Below are 14401 nucleotides of genomic sequence, written 5' to 3' on the forward strand. Positions count from 1 at the left end.
CAAAGGTGTAAAAAGTTTTCGCGAAATTTTTTTCAGCCTTAGGGCGCGTTTAGTTCCGTTTGCAAAAAATTTTGGGTGTCAAATCGATTCTTTGACCAGATGTCGGGAGGACTTTTCGGACACTAATTAAAAAACTAATTTCAAAACTCACTTGGAAACCGCGAGACGAATCTTTTGAAGCATTTGACCGCATTATTAGCACATGTGGGTTACTGTAGCACTTATGGCTAATCATGCACTAATTAGGCTCAAAAGATTCGTCTCGACGTGTACATCCAAACTGTGTAATTAATTTTATTATTCAATTACATTTAGTACTTCATACGTGTGTTTAAAGGAGAGGTGAAAATTTTTGGGTGAAAATTTTTGGGAACTAAACGCGCCCAACCAAACACGCCCTTGATCACCAACCCACCAACCAATTCACGGCGCCACTGTGACACCAGACTTGGCCCACCTAGAACCCAAGGCGCCCAGTCCCCACCCCGACTCGCGAATCAAACAAAGCGCTCAAAAATATCGCCGGTGCAGGTCCGGGCACGAGCGGAACGGCGCACCCACTCGACTCGCGACCCCCCGCGCGCGAGGTCAAGTCAGGCGAGGGCGATGCCCTTCTTCTCCGGCGGCGGCGGGGGCCGCTCCGGCGCGCTCCTCCCGACCACCTCCAAGCCGAAGGCGCACCACCACCTCCGCTCCAAGTCCTCCCTCTCCGCGCCCGCCTCCTCCCGCCGCCGCGGGGGCCCCCACTCCGCCTCCTCCCCCTACTCCCGCCGCGCCCTCTGCCTCGCCGCGGCCGCCTTCGCCGCGCTCTTCGTCCTCGCCTTCCACCGCCTCGGCTTCCCCTCCTCCCGCCCCGCCGCGCGCCCGCCCCACGCCCGCCCCCGCGCGCGCCTCACCCGCAGGCCGGCCTTCCGCCTCCACGACTCGGCCGCCGCGGAGGCCGCGGCGGCCGCCGTGGCGGCGCGGATCGGGCGCGAGGCGCCCGTGGACATCACCACGAGGGACCTCTACGACCGGATCCAGTTCCTCGACGCCGACGGCGGCGCGTGGAAGCAGGGGTGGGAGGTCAAGTACCGCGGCGACGAGTGGGACGGCGAGAAGCTCAAGGTCTTCGTCGCGCCGCACTCGCACAACGACCCCGGGTGGATCCGCACCGTCGAGGAGTACTACGACCGCCAGTCGCGCCACATCCTAGACACCATCGTCGAGTCTCTCTCCAAGGTTCCTGTCCATTTCTCCTCATTCGAGATTCCCTTTTGGCCTTTGGTCCTCTGCCCCTCTCGACGATCATCACGAGTCTGCTATGTTACAGGATTCACGAAGGAAGTTCATATGGGAGGAGATGTCGTACCTGGAGAGGTGGTGGCGCGACGCACCGCGGAAGAAGCAGGAGGCGTTCGCTAAGCTTGTCCGTGATGGGCAGCTTGAGATCGTGAGCGGCGGCTGGGTCATGAACGATGAGGTGAGTGGGAAGCAAATTTTTGTGGTTTAGATGGGGTTTAAGGAGTACACCGTAGTTTCCGTTTCCTTGCTTGTGCTTGTCATTGGCTAATTGGCATGCTATGCTTCCATCACCTGTCTAGGCTATGGATGGAATGCAATTTCATTTCACGTTTTATTACCTATTTTCCTAGTGATTAGGAATGAATTTGGGTTGTAGGACTAGGATGCTGTATCACTGTATTTCACTGTCTCTCCTTTTGCACATTGTGATCTCGAATCTTAGGACTATGTATGCATTCAATGCTGTTTCATATTTAGGCATGAATTGAGTGTAGCTTCTTTTGGATTTGTAGCTCGTTGGTTTGCGTGCTTGTAGTTTCTATGCTTAGAGTTGATTCTGGGCTAGTCTGCTTCTAGGGTGTTGTGTATTTGTGACTCCTGTGCTACCCACCCACCTCATACTTAGGAAATTTTACAGATTCTGTGGCAACTGAGCATGCATTTATGCCACACACTGACACTGTGTTGCTCTAGAATTTGAAAATTAGTACACATGCTGAGGAGATTCAACTAACAGTCAAGACTGGCTAAATAGCTACAAATAGCACTTAATTTATTTTTGCTGCTGCTGTGAGCTTCTTTCTATTCTTCAGCCATTCTTTGTTCTACAGATATGAACGTCTCCTTTGGAGATATGTTGATTATCCTGTTTATAACACTGTCATTTCTATCGTCCTGTCTGTTGTTTTAATCTTTTGTGCCAAAATATATTCTCATATTTATTTCTCTTTATTAAAGGGAAGCTACATTGAATTCCATTTATTTTTCAATGCAGGCAAACTCCCACTACTTTGCCATCATAGAACAGGCAAGTATACACAAAGAGTAACTCTTATATCTTTGCTCTTTGCTAAATATTGTTCTTATGACTATCCGTAGCTGATGTGTAAATGAGGTGCATTCTTTATCCCTTTCTTATTTGAAACTCCCCATATGAACACACCATGTTGAAAAGTACATGGAACTGTAAATGTCAAAGGAAAATATGCTTAGAGATTTGCTATAGACTCTGGTTTGATGCTATTTACTTATTTTGCTCATGTTTTAAAGCTGGGATCAAGTTTTCTGCAGTATTTTTCAAACTTAGAGCAAGAGCACACCACAGATTATGGGATAGTATATTCAAAAAGGATAACTTCATACTCTTGGTTTGAGATGGCAACAGGATGACTTATGGGAACTAGCTATGCTATCGCTTTTTCCCGAGTGTTTCATTGTGCAGTTTCGCGCATAGTGCATAATAACACTTATGAATGGTACAGGTTTGCTTATATTTGAATATAATAAATCTAATTAGCATAGGCCTGTGGGATGATACAAACATGGCCCATTGCATGAAATCCTCATCTCAGAAGCTTTTAAATAAACCGCTTAGTGGATGGGTCTAATGATCTATATCATGGATTAGAAAAAGAAACACAAACTCTTTAAATGCCTACCCCCTTGATAGCGAGGCGTCAACTGGAGAACGCCATTCCATGTGTGAAAGATATGTGGGCCTTGGGTCTTATATCACCTCTATGCTGGGGTCTAGGCAGGCAATATTTCCTTTGATTTTTTCCCTTGTTTTTGCCGCGCGGGGGTCGGGGGCTGGGTTTCTTTCATTGCACCTATATATTATCCAAGAACGGGAGCTCATACTTTTTTTCCTTCCAAACTGGTGTGCCTGAGGGATTGAACCTGGGCCAATGGCTTGCACCTTACACCTCTTTGCCATTTATAATGGATACTACTGGTATCTGTCGTATTTACATATGGTTATTAGTCAATTTTTTTATCTAGTGAGACATAAAAGGTATTATTAAAGTTTTTATTTGAAAGGAAAATTTCAAAAGACCAATTTCACAGTCCATAAAGAGGGGCTGTTATTTTTCCTTGTAAGTTCCACAGTGGTGCTTGAACTTCAGGATTCAAGGAGAAATCGATCAATCCAACCAAAGGAGTAAATGCAGTGTATATCTCATTGGAACCGGGCTACATGCGATATATATTTTTAATGCAAAATCAATATTTTAATTTTGCACTACAATGCCTGATTTGGTATTGGTCCCTATGAGCGAAGTTGATATTTGTTGGATATGATTATAATGCATGACTTGGACAATTATTTAATTATGATGAAGTTTATTGACCTTTGTGATTTCTTCCACAGATGATGGAGGGGAACATGTGGCTCAATGATACTATTGGAGTTGTTCCTAAAAATTCTTGGTCAATCGACCCATTTGGTTATTCATCTACAATGGCTTATTTGCTTAGGAGAATGGGTTTCCATAACATGTTAATCCAGAGAACGCACTATGAGCTGAAAAAGGAGCTTGCAATGAAAAAGAATCTTGAATATTTGTGGAGGCAGAACTGGGATATTGAAGAAACAACTGACATTTTTGTTCATATGATGCCCTTCTATTCTTATGATATTCCACATACATGTGGGCCTGAACCAGCTATCTGCTGCCAGTTTGACTTTGCTCGAATGCGTGGTTTCAGCTATGAATCCTGCCCATGGAGATTTGATCCTGTTGAGACAGATGCTGACAATGTGCAAGAGAGAGCAACGAAACTTCTAGATCAGTACAGGAAAAAGTCAACCTTGTACAGAACAAATACACTTCTCATTCCTTTGGGTGATGATTTCCGATATGTTAGCGTGGATGAAGCAGAGGTACAATTCCGCAATTACGAGAAGCTTTTTGATTACATAAACTCAAATCCCCATCTTAATGCTGAAGTCAAATTTGGTACCCTGGAGGATTACTTCTCCACACTAAGAGATGAAGCTGAAAAGATAAACTATTCACGCCCAGGTGAATTGGGTTCTGCTGAGTTGCAAGGTTTTCCAACACTTTCAGGGGATTTCTTTACATATGCTGATAGAAATCAGGATTACTGGAGTGGTTACTATGTATCAAGGCCATTCTTCAAAGCTGTTGACCGTGTACTAGAACAAACGCTCCGTGCCTCAGAGATTCTGGGTTCATTTGTTCTAGGGTACTGTCAGAAGTTTCAGTGTGCGAAACTCCCCATCAGCTTCTCACACAAACTGACAGCAGCAAGGAGGAATTTGGCTCTTTTTCAGCATCATGATGGGGTAACTGGCACAGCTAAGGATCATGTTGTGGTGGACTATGGCACTAGAATGCACACTTCACTGCAAGATCTACAGTTATTTATGTCCAGGGCGGTTGAAGTGCTTTTAGGAGATTTCCATGATAGATCTGACCCTACATTGCTATCACATTTTGAAACAGTGCAGGAACGTTCAAAATATGATGTTCAGCCGGTGCATAGGGTTCTTGACCCTCATGAAGGGAAGGCACAATCGATTGTCTTTTTTAACCCAATAGAACAAACAAGGGATGAGATTGTTATGGTTGTTGTAAGTACTCCTGATGTTTCTGTTCTGAATTCAAATGGTTCCTGTTTGCAAAGTCAAGTTTCCCCAGAGTGGCAGTTTGTCAGCGATGAAAAGATATCCACAGGCCGTCACCGTCTTTACTGGAGGGCTTCTGTTCCTGCACTAGGTTTGGAGACCTACTATGTGGTTACTGGGCAGGATTGTGAAAAGGCTACTCCTGCTGTTGTAAAAACATTCACAGCTTCACAGCAATTTCCTTGCCCTGAACCATATGTTTGTTCAAAGCTGGAAGGCAAAACAGTGGAGATGAAGAACTCTCATTACACTCTTTCTTTTGATGTAAGTCATGGCCTTCTTCAGACAGTAACTGGTCACAAGGATGGGGAACAGACTGTGATAGGTGAAGAAATTGGCATGTACAAAAGCCGTGGAAGTGGAGCGTATTTGTTCAAACCAATTGGGGAAGCTCGTTCAATTGTCGAGGAAGGAGGACATTTCATCCTTACTGAAGGGCCATTGGTTCAAGAAGCCCATTCTCTTCCAAAAACTGAATGGCATAAGCCACCTCTCTCACATAGTACACGCATTTACGATTGTGGGGACTCTATACAGGATATGCTGATCGAGAAGGAATACCATGTTGAGCTTGTCGGCCATGTTTTTAATGATAAGGAACTTATTGTCAGGTACAAGACAAATATTGACAACCAAAGGATCTTCTATTCTGATCTAAATGGCTTTCAGATGAGTAGGAGGCAGACATATGATAAGATCCCTCTACAGGGAAATTATTACCCAATGCCATCACTTGCCTTCTTGCAGGATTCACTTGGTAATCGGTTTTCTGTACACTCCAAGCAGTCATTAGGGGCAGCAAGCTTGAAAAATGGATGGTTAGAGATTATGTTGGATCGTAGGCTGGTTCAGGATGATGGCCGTGGTCTGGGGCAGGGAGTAATGGACAACCGGCCCATGAATGTTATATTCCATCTCCTCAGGGAGTCCAATGTCTCAGCTTTGCCTAAAACCCATAGTTTGCTTACGCTTCAACCATCTCTCCTCTCGCACCGTGTTGGGGCGCATCTGAACTACCCAATGCATGCTTTTATGAGCAAAAAACCTCATGAAAAATCCTTCAAGCTGCCTCAACAGTCATTCACTCCATTAACTGCTTCTTTGCCCTGCGATGTACATATTGTGAACTTAAAGGTCCCCCAGCCCCTAAGATTTCCTCATGCTGAAGCAGCCAGCCAAAGATTTGCCATTCTGTTGCAGAGGAGAGGCTGGGACTCATCATATTGCAAAAGGGGCGGATTGCATTGTACAACAGTTGGGGAAGAACCAGTAAATCTGTTCTACATGTTCAAAGATCTCTCAGCTGTGAATGTGAAGGCGACTTCGCTGAATCTCTTACACGATGACCCTGAAATGCTAGGGTACCTTGAGCAGATCGGTGATGTTGCTCAGGAGGGAAATGTTCTTATCTCACCAATGGAGATTCAGGCATACAAGTTAGACCTACAGCTACCATCATCGCAGGAAGAGTAGTTTGCCTACAACTTAGACTGAAGTCTGAAGATGGATCTTGAAACAGTTGATAGTGGAAGCAAGATTGTGCTGGAACAAATACAGTGCTGCATGTATATGTGTTCATACGTTGGTGATTGAACCTCTTGAACTTCCTGACCGTTGCTGCTGAGGCATTTGGTTACAGCCTTTCTGTTGACGAAGGTGCATACATTTTTTCTGGTTATGCACAATGGTTTGGAAGATTTGCGGCACACTGAAGCATAGCTAATTCTTAGTGTCCATTTGTGTCTGCTCACTACTATAGTGTTGCTCCTGCCAATGCTAACACAACAACAAGAACCTATATCAGACAAGTTTTGTAATTTGTATATTTCTATTTTGCATCTTTCTTTTTGTAGTTTCATCAGCCTGCTGGCAGAAACCAGATAGTTTAGGTACACGATTCTTGATTTTGAGATAATATGTACAAAATTCTGCTTGTAAGCACATCAGGATTGCTCGAGTGCCTCACCCCACCTTCTTTATCGGGGTTTCATCCATCAGTTCTGGCTACAAAGTTCCCAAACATTGCTTGACACTGTATGCTTTGTTGCAACATTTTGACAAACCTAATTGTCCAGACACTGTGATCTGCGGTCAGTTTGTAGTCAGGTTTGGCCAGCCCTTGGGTTGTTTTGCCATCCTGTTGCTTGATCTGATACTACACTTTTGGCCTACCATACTTTCTGTACTGGCTTTCTTGCCATTTGCCACACTGGTAGGGAAATCTGCAAAAAGTATATTGGCTAAGTATAGCAAAGAATATCTTGCATTTGTTGCAAGCTGTGGACCTTTTCCCCTATTTTTATGATCTCAGCATACCAAAGAAAAATTTTGTGACAACATCTCGCAATCGCAAGCACATGACTGTATCCAAACTATTTACAAGCAGTACAAGATACATCCATGACTACATGTCCTTGCAAGGAACTGCTCCGGAAGGAAACTGAACATAGAACTTTCTCATTGCTAAATGCTAAACTCCACATATGCATTCTACCCTCAAGCGAATCTCCACAAGCAATTTGTTGCATGATTATCCAGCTCGCGGTCAGGGTCTTGCTTTAGAGTTTAGGCCGTATATCAGGGGGTCTGAAACCCAGGCAACTAATGAATAAAAACCTCACAAATTTGTATAATCTCAGCTCTAAGCTTGGAGAAAAGAAAAGGCATCTGAAAATGCTCCGATAGTGGGATCTTCAAACGCTCTGCTGTCTTGCTAAGACAAGTAGTTCTCACTTCACATGAACCGATTTGTTGCAGCTAACCCAACCTGAAGAAAACGGAAAGTGACGATTTAGTTGCAATTTTACTGAATAAAAAAAATGTTATGACAAGGCCATGCAAATTCTATAATAACATAGGTTGGTGCCACTGAGAAGAAATCCCCATCATAACAGGAAGATAGCATTAGGGTTGGGGCCATAATAAATTCATTCTGATGTGTTTGAAAGGAACTACTTGTGATGCTACTCTCATTTTCCAAGGCGTCCTTAAGAAATTTCATTGGTGTACCTAACAAATCTAATGGCATGGATGACAGAGTTTATTGGTTTGGCTTCTATTACCTTACCTTGACATGTATTGAGCTGAGTCTCTTCTTACAGAAGAAGTGTTTGGCTCTGCCATGGGGTTGGTGACCAATCCGCCTCCCTGACCTCCAAACTTTTGCCTGTCCCACTTGTAAGAAGCTTTGCTCTCCTCAGAGTAGTTTGGTGCATCTGAGATGGAGTACCTCGAGGTGTATCTACCTCCATCATGTCTTCTCCAGAATTTCGGGCTCAGAATGCAGCATGCGTTGGTGTCAGGTTCGCTGTTTGGAATCCTTCCTGAAGAGGCAGCCAAATCACGGGATATCTCGTCCAATACCATCTCCAGCCCATTCACCCTCGTCTCCAAGGAACGTATCCCATTCTGGGAGCTCCCCATGAATTTCTGATGAGCAAAAGTAATTAAAGGGTCAGATGTGTTTTCAGTTTACGAGTAACAGGAACAATTCAATGCTAGGCATGTTTTTGGAACATCATTCATTAATTATTATTGAGATGTACAAATTTAAATACCAAAAATAAAATTGTTGCACAGAACATATTGTCTATATATGATATGTGATCAGAACATTAGGATGCAGGCAGGCAATATCAATGTTCCTGATAAACCAGTCGTATGGGTGACATAAGAAGATACATTTAATATAATTCGGTGATTAAGACACTGCCGTATTGCTAGTGCGTGCCCTATTGCACTATTGGGGTCCAGGGTTTCCCCACACCATGCCACTGTCCAGACCTGAATGCATACTGATTTGACTGGTACTATCAGGACGCATTGAATGAATGCATGATTCATACCAAACGGTCAGCATTGCTCATTGAGGCCAAATAACACGTATTAAATATCCTGATGCAAGAAGGATGAGACCTCCCTTCAATGCACAAATCAGTCCAGTAGTCCACGTTACACAAGAAAAAAAAACGTCCAGTAGGTACTGGTAGGTTCTTTTTTAACAGCGGGAATGAGTGAGCTTGCGCCACAGTTTGCTTGGTGTAAAATTTTTCCATGCAACAAGATCTTCTATGACATCTCATCTACTCATGCACATGGGATATTCTTAAGAGAGAGGAAAGAAAAAATAAATTCAATTTAGTACGAAGAATTAAGAGTTTCAACGAATTATTGCCGTTTGGTATGCAAGGTAACAAGGGATACTACCTGGAGAAGGTTGAGCAAACTGGCCTGCTGATTCTCAATCTGAACCAGCTGCATCCTGATCTTGGACAGGTCCTCATCTTTGTGAGCTGATTGAAATTCCTCAGGCGCATCCTGGGTCCCGGCGGTCTCTTCCAAATCACCATCCCCATTGTACGGAACAACTCTAGATCCTGGCTTGGGACCAACCAACTTCTTGTAACCCTTCTCACCAGTCTTCTGAAACAGCACCCTCCGTGCTTCAAGCCTCTCTCTAACATTGCCTTCTTTCAAGAGCTTCTCCTCGGTCACCATTTTGATTGGTGTTGCATCCGGAAAGACAGTTACATCAACCTTGTCCTCATAGCTCTTGGCTTGGTCTGCGTTGGGGCGTGACGGAGGCAAATTTTTCTTGCTTATAGTGGAAGGTGGGCTTGCTTTTCTGTTGCTGGCATTGTGCAATGCATCCGGTGGAGGCTGCCTGCTAGTCGGCCACGAGTTTCTCCTTGAAATAGAAGGGGCAGAGTTGGAGCCCATGGAATCAGTGGGATATCGGCCATCACTTACAGTCTCTGTTCAATTATATAATCCATAATGTTAGGAAAGGACATGACAAATAAATAAAGCAAATGTATGAATGGCAATTGCACATTTCTAAAAGACCATAAACCAAAATATGTTTTTCAGTAAAAAATGTATATCATTCATTATGTTCTGATAAGCACGGATATTTCTGTGTTTTAGCAAGAAGACTAACTATTAAGTGTAATATATGGAGTCCAAACCCCAAAGCAAGCATAGAACCTCAAGAATAGCCACATCACCTGAGAGAGAAGATCTAGCCTGGGACGATGGTGGCACGTCGGAGGAGCAGACCTCCTCATCCATGTCTGGGATCTCTTTCCACGCCTCGATCATCCGATTCATGGACTCACGCACAATTTTAACCTGCATTGTGCCAAGAAAGTGTCAAAAAAATGTCAAGAAGCCGCAGATCTACGAGGATACCGCGGTCAAGATCCCAACTTATTCGACCTTATCAAATCTCTTGGCTTCGAATACGGTAATACAGGAAGATTTGTGGGAGATGAGGTCGTCTCCGTGCTCGAGGGCCAACAACGCGAGCGCCTCGGCGGCAGCCTTCCTCGCGGCCCAGTCATCCCCAGTGAGCGCGTCGCGAAGGCTGGGCACAGCGGTGGACGCGGCCCCGCCGCCGGATGCTGCCGAGGCGGTGCCGATGAGGGAGATGAGCGCTGGCTTGGCCTTGAACGCGGCGCTGCGAAGGAGCTTGAGGAGGCGCGGGAGGAGCGCCCGGAGGTAGGCGGCGAGGTCGTCGGTGGGCTCGGAGGCCTCGACGGCCGCGGCCGCGGCGAGCGCGGCGGCCAGCTGCGCGCATTGGTCCTGCTCGTGGAGCAGCGCGTCGGTGAGCGGGCCGAGCGCCGCGGGCGGGGACTGCGCGGCCCCCGCCGCGGCGCGGGCCGCGTCGACGAGCGCGGCGCGCACGGAGGAGTCCGGGTCCCTGACGCGCCGCAGCGCGGCGGCCACGAGCCTGGGCACGAGCGGCGCGACGGCGTCCCGCGGGTGCTCGCCGGCGACGAGCGCGAGCAGCCGGAGCGAGTGCCGGCGCAGCGGCGTCCTGTCGGTGGGCCGCGCGTCGGACACCGCGGCCACGAACACCGGCAGCTCGTCGGCGTCCAGCTCGCGCGCGATCGCGTCCAGCTCCGCGGCCGCCATCGCCTCCGTGTCCCGGTCCGAGAGCCGCAGCAGGCAGCGGTTCACCCGCTGCTTCATGGGCTCCCTCGGCGCGGGGCCCATGGCACCTAGTGTACCTTCACTGCTCCGGGAGAGGCGGCGCCGGCGGCGGTACCCGAGCCGTCGTGGGCTCGGTGCAGAAGGTGGGTGGAGGAAGGTGGCGAGGAGTCCGGGGAGGCAGGCGGCGAGTGGGGGACGGTGGCGTGGCGGGTACTAATAGCTCGAGGAGATGGCGGGTGGGAGAGGAGGGAGGCCACAAGCCCACAGGGACAGGGGAGGGGGAAGATGAGATCTTGGAGCGCCGCGCATTTATTAATAGTCTTTTTTAGCAGTATTTCGATGCCATTTCCGCAATTGTGATGTTTTTTTTGGCATCTTTGTACTTGTACACACCGATTGGTGCTCATTTCTGGAGATGAGTTGGTGAATTCTTGGCAGGTTGGTTTGTGGCTTGGTTTGATGAGTAGTGGTGAAAATGAGTCTGACAGCAGAAGCTGGCATCCAACTATCCAAGGTTGGTGATTTTCCTTGGAATTTTTTTGGTAGGACAGATGTAATTGGGCATTTCGTTTATCTCAAAGTAATTTTATGCCATGCCATTTTATTGGAGGAAGTAAGGACAATACAAAAGGTGTCACCAGGAAGTAATGACATACAAAAGGTGTCACCAGTTATAAGGCTACTAGCATTGTAGGAATCGTACAACCAGCTAATGATAAAATTTTCATGACGATAACAAAGAGAGAAAACTTTCCTGGTAAGAAAAGAGCGTTAGACAAAAAAGAAAGAAGCTTCTTATCATTGTTCATCCAATCTTTTTTTTAAAAAAAAGAAGTTTTCATTGAAAACACTTCTCAACAAATCGTTTAAGCAGCTCCTTTTGAGGACTATATTAGAGGAAAATCGGTAGGAACCCGGTAACAGTAAATAAACAAATAAAAGTTACCACCGTCCAATGGATGAATATCCTAGAAATCGCACTGCACGCCATCGCTGATGTAACGGTGCATCGAGATCGAAGAGCATGTGACTATAAATTCCAAACTTTATCCACAACTCCAACTCTCATACACTGCTCCATCTTGTCCCTAAGCTGCCGCGTCCTTCTGATCAACCAATCTGTCAAGCCAGTTTGATTCCTAGAAAATTCAGGATCGCCACTCACCAGCATCCTTACCACACAACACATTCAAGATGCACTGTGTGATCTGACATGACCAATGGGAGAGCCCTAATTCCATGGGCCTACATGAACCTCCAAATCTCATAAACCTTTCTCTATTCCTCTGCCGGGTGCCAATCCAGTCGGTGAAACAGTGTAGCGTGGTTACATGTGTTTTTGACAGATGTGCACATGGAATGCCATGTGATCAGGGTCATCAGGCTTTGTTTTTGCGTGGTTCCTCCGGTGGGGTGACGTGTTTGTTTATCACCGGGTGATTGGTGCTTCCACCGGAAAAAACCAACCGCAGCAACGAAGCCCAGGGAAACTACGTGGCTGACATTGCCTTTGCATCAGCAACCTCTCTTGGTTCTTTAAAAAAATGTGGGAGTTTTTTTTTTGGAATGTGTTGGGAGATGCTGTGTGGTGTGCTGTCAGCGATCAGGCACAGTGCCGCACCAGCTTTCAGTTCATTTTTCATTTGATACGGTCAATATACATTACATGTGTCACGCAGCAAATCTTGCTGATTCTTGAAGAGCCGGGAGAAGAGTTTCTTTTCCACCACCAAAGATCTCGCGAAGTGAAACAAGTGTCACTTAAGAGATGTGATACGAAGTGAAAAAAAAAATGGGGCAACAACTTTACCTAGTCCAAAGTGCAATTTACCTCTATGGGTTGTAGTTTTTTATGTTATAGAAAATATATTAAAACATTTTGATTTGGATATCGAAATTATTTTTTGAAACATCCGAAATAGCACTTTTCTAAACCGAACAAAGTATGTGCCTGCGACTACAAAGTAGAAACAGTGGAGCACCAGCTTTTCGTTGTATGTTAAAATTTTTCTAGATATTTGTCCCTGTCACAAGCATTATTAGTAGGGCACGTGGTTCTAAATCTACATTGGCACCGACTAGCTAGCAATTAGCAGTACAGATCACAGGACAGATTAGACTAGTGATTGTTCATTAAGCTAGCACATATTCTAATAAAATATCCATGTGAGCTCGAGCAGGGGACTTGTGGTGCCTAGAATAACATCACAAAAACCCAGTTGGGATAAACAAGAAAAAACAGAGACAAGAATATTGTGGGTAAAGAAAGGGAAAAATGCCAACTACTTTGCAGCTAGGGCATCCCTACCAAAATGATGATTGATCTAGACATCGCAACACGAGCAGGTTAGACACGATTATCGAAATGTTCTTCGATCGCGGCTTGAGATTAACACTTGATCTTCACTGGCTAGGACCTAACCTAAGTGGCCGGCGACAGTAGCAGGTGAAGAGGATGGGCATCTTCTTACCAATCGGAGAAAAGGGTATATTCGTCCATTTCTGGATAAAAGATATAACAAAGTCTCAGCCGGTTTTGAAAAAAAATTCGTCTTGAGAGCGCATCTTTTTTCTCTGTCAAGGTTAGATGGCTTATCAATTTGTGGGGAAGGGACATGCCGGAAGTACATATGAAGATGCTGGAAGTAATCCAGGAATTCGGCGCGATATAAACTTCGCTGAGAACGATTTATCACCGCAATAGCGTGCTAGATTGAATGTATTAAGAGAGGCCATTGAAAGTTTTCTGTCAGAGAACCCTCCATTGATGAAACAGAGCAATCACTAATTTTGGAATTTTTGCAGTTTGCTACTTTTTTACCATCTTTGTAATAAACTTTAGAATTGCAGCTTTAAACGTGCAGGCATAGCTTGCAGTTACAGTTTAATATGATATATGGTATGGTAATTTATCGCACTGCTTAAAATTTAGGAAACTGCTTTTTATCCCCTCCAGTGAAATGTAGCTGTTTTCCTGACATTTGTATCAACGGGGGGGAGAAGAAGATATGCCTGGTCTGCCGCCGCATGCACCACTCCACCGTCAGTTTTCAAATTTCAAAAGAGAGAGAACTCTGTGTGCCCGAGTAAACTCTGTTGCCGTCAAGACAGGCAAGCTGATTCGCCGGAGCTCAGGCAAATAGGGCAATCACGAGCCTGCCTGACTGCCCGAGCTGTGTTCATCCAACAACCGTCGCGCCCCCTTCCCCGGCCAGCCGCCGTCGAGCATGTGCCGCTCGCCTGGCCGCCGCGGGGCCCCCGGGACACTGCAGGCAGGCGGCCGCAACCGTACAAAAAGGGCCACCGTTTCTCTACCCCACGGCGTCCAGCCGCTCGCCGCCGCCTGGCAAGCCGAGACCTGGCGCCACCGGGGACCGAGCCTAGCTCGGTTGGCGCGCGCTCCAGGTGTGGAGGCCGCCGGTCCCGCGTTGGAGCTCTGCTCAGCGCGGGATTTTTTCCACCGGATGCTGTGGTGGGCGTGAGTGAGTGTGCGTGTGATATGAGTGCTTCGGTATGGCGCGTTTCGAGATT

General features: G+C 46.2%; 2 protein-coding genes across 3 annotated transcripts; one reads left to right on the forward strand and one right to left on the reverse strand.

Moving 5' to 3' along the window:
- The first annotated feature begins 497 nt into the window (after positions 1 to 497).
- On the forward strand, positions 498 to 6956 carry LOC120669859 (alpha-mannosidase 2-like). Its single transcript, XM_039949728.1, has 4 exons — positions 498 to 1221; positions 1313 to 1462; positions 2279 to 2311; positions 3656 to 6956. The coding sequence occupies exons 1-4, from the start codon at positions 607 to 609 to the stop codon at positions 6407 to 6409; spliced, it is 3552 nt and encodes a 1183-aa protein (XP_039805662.1). The 5' UTR covers positions 498 to 606; the 3' UTR covers positions 6410 to 6956.
- A 227-nt stretch (positions 6957 to 7183) lies between these two features.
- On the reverse strand, positions 7184 to 11146 carry LOC120669860 (TORTIFOLIA1-like protein 5). Of its 2 annotated transcripts, none has more exons than XM_039949730.1 (5): positions 10154 to 11146; positions 9943 to 10066; positions 9143 to 9690; positions 8004 to 8365; positions 7184 to 7703 (listed from the first exon to the last, which is right to left on the reverse strand). In XM_039949730.1, exons 1-5 carry the CDS (start codon positions 10931 to 10933, stop codon positions 7694 to 7696), a joined length of 1824 nt encoding a protein of 607 aa, XP_039805664.1. In that variant the 5' UTR covers positions 10934 to 11146; the 3' UTR covers positions 7184 to 7693. The 2 variants fall into 2 exon arrangements, with proteins under 2 accessions (XP_039805664.1, XP_039805665.1); XM_039949731.1 differs by having other exon boundaries at positions 7194 to 7703; positions 7999 to 8365; positions 10154 to 11047.
- Positions 11147 to 14401: the final 3255 nt, after the last annotated feature.

This window comes from Panicum virgatum, chromosome 4N (genome assembly GCF_016808335.1).
Source record: "Panicum virgatum strain AP13 chromosome 4N, P.virgatum_v5, whole genome shotgun sequence".
Lineage (NCBI taxonomy): Eukaryota > Viridiplantae > Streptophyta > Magnoliopsida > Poales > Poaceae > Panicum > Panicum virgatum.

Bases quoted from the DNA above. Each gene is read 5' to 3' on its own strand.
- LOC120669859 (XM_039949728.1), top strand. From the start codon at position 607: ATGCCCTTCTTCTCCGGCGGCGGCGGGGGCCGCTCCGGCGCGCTCCTC. The intron at 1,463-2,278 runs GTGAGTGGGAAG...TTTTCAATGCAG, and splicing joins GCTGGGTCATGAACGATGAG to GCAAACTCCCACTACTTTGC. The intron at 2,312-3,655 runs GCAAGTATACAC...TTTCTTCCACAG, and splicing joins ACTTTGCCATCATAGAACAG to ATGATGGAGGGGAACATGTG.
- LOC120669860 (XM_039949730.1), bottom strand. From the start codon at position 10,933: ATGGGCCCCGCGCCGAGGGAGCCCATGAAGCAGCGGGTGAACCGCTGC. The intron at 10,067-10,153 runs GTCGAATAAGTT...GGCACAATGCAG, and splicing joins AAGCCAAGAGATTTGATAAG to GTTAAAATTGTGCGTGAGTC. The intron at 9,691-9,942 runs GTGATGTGGCTA...ATAATTGAACAG, and splicing joins GGCTAGATCTTCTCTCTCAG to AGACTGTAAGTGATGGCCGA.